At 50.5% G+C, this 3,007-nt stretch overlaps 1 protein-coding gene across 1 annotated transcript; it reads right to left on the bottom strand.

Moving 5' to 3' along the window:
- Positions 1 to 1,130: 1,130 nt before the first annotated feature.
- Positions 1,131 to 2,685, bottom strand: LOC308614073 (coiled-coil domain-containing protein 121-like). The gene has a single exon (XM_081228282.1). The coding sequence runs from the start codon at positions 2,597 to 2,599 to the stop codon at positions 1,148 to 1,150; it is 1,452 nt and encodes a 483-aa protein (XP_081084408.1). The 5' UTR covers positions 2,600 to 2,685; the 3' UTR covers positions 1,131 to 1,147.
- Positions 2,686 to 3,007: the final 322 nt, after the last annotated feature.

The following is a 3,007-nucleotide window of genomic DNA, read 5'->3' as shown; positions in this document are numbered from 1 at the left end:
TCTGCCTAAGGCTTATTACACTTGCTGTTAAGAGTTTTTCAATCATGAGAAAACTGTAGAAGCAGCTACCTGATCACCAGCACAAACTTTACAAAGAGCTTAAAAACACTGTGTGCCAAGGTGGCCAAAGAAGTGAGGATACATGGACATTGGTTGTTTACAGAGCAGAAAGCAGAATATAACAATCTGAAATGCTATTCTTCAGGGGGCTTTTTCTATAAAGAAACCTAACTTAGCTAGGTGAAACACACCACACAACTATTTTCCTGTCACTTCCTCAAGGTGGTTTTTGTAAGGTCGGATCTTAACAAACGGCATCGTGAAACAGAGGAAAGCTTCAAGTGAGCTTTGTTAGGGGGCGCTCCCCGGCGAGGTTCACTGGTCCGAGAGAAAGGGGCCAGAGAAGTCGCACCCGGGCGAGGGTTGGGCAAGATTTTATAGGGGAAGAAGGGAAAGGGGTGTGGTGAATCTGGGAGGGCGCAGGGTATTCCTTATTTGGTGGTCTCTTCGGGTATCGTGGCAATATCTGGTGCCGGTTACATCAGTCTTGGGACCGCTAGTCCCGCCCCTCAAAAGGCGGGAAGGCTGGGCCGGGTGAAAGGTCCCCAGGTCAGTTCCTAGAACTGGGTGGTCCGGAAAGTCTCCAGGTCAGTTTCTGGAACTGGGTGGTCCGGAGAGTTTCGGTCTGATGCACCCCTGTGCTCCGCAAGCGCAGGCTCGGCGGCCATGGCTCACGGGCCCAGCCGCCCCGCGGCATGTGGGAACCTCCCGGACCGGGGCACGAACCTGTGTCTCCTGCATCGGTAGGCGGACTCTCAACCACTGCGCCACCAGGGAAGCCCTCAAGGTGGTTTTCTTGAGGTAGTTTCTGGGTTTTTGACAAATGGTACTGGGTTATCTGGAGGTGTGAGGAACAGCCCATTTATTACCAAGAGCTAATTAAAGAAAAACCTAACTTTAAGGGAAGCCAGTCCCACAAATAATCTAGCAGTACTGCTGGAGAAGAGCACCTAATCCTTCACACTAACACATCATGATGGATATTTAACCACAGCACCCTGAGATCCCAAAGCCTTCCTAACCTGGTTTATGTTACGTAGCACCTAAGAATCCTTGCTCTATTCCTGACTTCGTGTTATTTTAGGAATTACTTTGGGTGCGTCCTTGATTTGGTGCCTAGGGCAGGGTTCAGTATGGTCTTTGGAGCACCTTGTCCTTTTGGGCACGGATTATGCCTTTCTTGCAGCCGTTGCCTCCCCCAGCTTAAGCACTCTAGGTACCACTGATCTTGCTGCAGCTGCTGCTGCTGCTTTTTTAAACGGCTGTGAGTAGCCTCCAACTTCTGGCATTTCTGAATTAGCTGTGGTAGTTCCTTCTGTAACTGCTGGTGTTGTCTGTCAATGCTACTGTGGAACTCGGAAGTGTACTGCTTTGCTGCCCTCTCCAATGCCTCGTTCTTGCTCTTCAGCTCCTTTGTTGGTCTCTTTCCCAGCTGCCTTGCATCTAGCTCACTCAGTTGTGCCTCCAGTAGTGCTTTATCCTGGAAGAACTGGACCAGCATGGCCTGTTTCTTTGCAGCTGTCTCAGCGAGGGTTTTCTTTATCTCCTGCTGTAGTGTCTGAATTTCTGTCTCCTGTTTCTCCTTTACTATCGAAACGTCCCTCATTGCCTCCAACTGCTTATTCAAATTGCATAGGATCTTTTCTTTCTGCAAGAGCTCTGTTTTAAGCGCTGAATTTTTTTCTGCATATTTGGAGGTTAATTCTCGTCTCCTTTGTTCAATCTGCCCACTTTGTTGTGAATAGTAGTTCCACAGCTTCTCGGTTCGCTGTCTAGACTCCTTTGTTTGCTTGGTCAGGTATTCCAGAAAGAACTGGTTTTCCTCCTCGACACGTACGTTTTCCGCCAGCAGCTGCCTGGTTTCCTCCACTAACGGTTCTAGTCGGATTTGAGTTTTTTTGATTTGCTTGTCTAGCTTCATCATTTCCACTACTGCCTCTTCTTTAAACCTCTTCTCTGCCTTTGCTAGCTTCTCTGGCTTGAGAAAATTATTTATGAAACTAAGATCCGGTTGAAGGGAATTACGGGAGTCCTCAGCCAACTTGACAAACTCGGCAACCAAACGTTCCTCCCCAAAGTCACGGTGCACCTTTGTGGAGACCGCCAGGGAGAGAGCCCTACGGTCTGGGGCTGGCGACACGCGGAAACGGCGTCCCAGTGCGGAGGGTTTTTCCAGTTTCTCCGGGCTGGTCTCTGCGGCTCTTGGCGGGGCCCAGCAACTCCGGCGCTCGCATCCCGCCCGGGTCCCGGCACGTCCAGCCCTGAGCCGCTTAACCTCCTCGGCCGCCGGACGAGCCCTAGCGGCCGGTTCTCCGGCGGCTCGGTTCCCCGCTCTCGGGGGACCGACAGGAAAAGGCACTCTCTTCACTTTCGTAGTGTGGGAGCCCGGAGGTCCCTTGTCGTCCCGCCCGCCCGGGGTCCAGAGCTTTGCCCTTCCCAGGCCCTGCCCGACGACGGTGAGCGGCTCTTTAGGTGGCCTACTCCAGTCGTCCTCCCAGTGTCTCCACTTCCCCGCCTCTGTCCCTAGTTGGACCCCCATCCGGGTCAGGACGGACAGAGCTAAGGCGCACGCCTAGGCCCTTGGCCCTGCCCTCTCTGGCCGGTTTGGTTCGATTCGGTTTCGTTTGTTCTGTTATAGTCTCATTCAGAGTTCCGAACGTCACGGGAGCCTCTCTAGCTACGAGCGTCTCTATGGTTGAGTGGGCGGAGCTTCTGTATTTCTTGATTGTAATTTTTACAGGCATTTTTGAGGAAGAGAAGGTAAATATGTAAATAGTCTATTATATAGAACTGGAAGCATCAGGATTATTTATGTTAGATACAGAGTGCTTTATTGAATGGAAATCTCATTCTCCATATCTATATCTACATCTACATCTACATAGATATCCCCATACCAAGTCCCTATTACTGGATATTTACGTTATTTATAATTACTTAAAATTAT

The sequence above is a fragment of the Mesoplodon bidens genome (genome assembly GCF_964165515.1).
Source record: "Mesoplodon bidens genome assembly, chromosome: 3".
NCBI classification, from domain to species: Eukaryota; Metazoa; Chordata; class Mammalia; order Artiodactyla; family Ziphiidae; genus Mesoplodon; species Mesoplodon bidens.
Note: the sequence above shows the minus strand (reverse complement) of the source record. Positions and strands in the feature narration are given on the sequence as shown.

Excerpts from the sequence above, each read along its gene's own strand:
- LOC308614073 (XM_081228282.1), bottom strand. The coding sequence starts at position 2,599 with ATGGGGGTCCAACTAGGGACAGAGGCGGGGAAGTGGAGACACTGGGAG.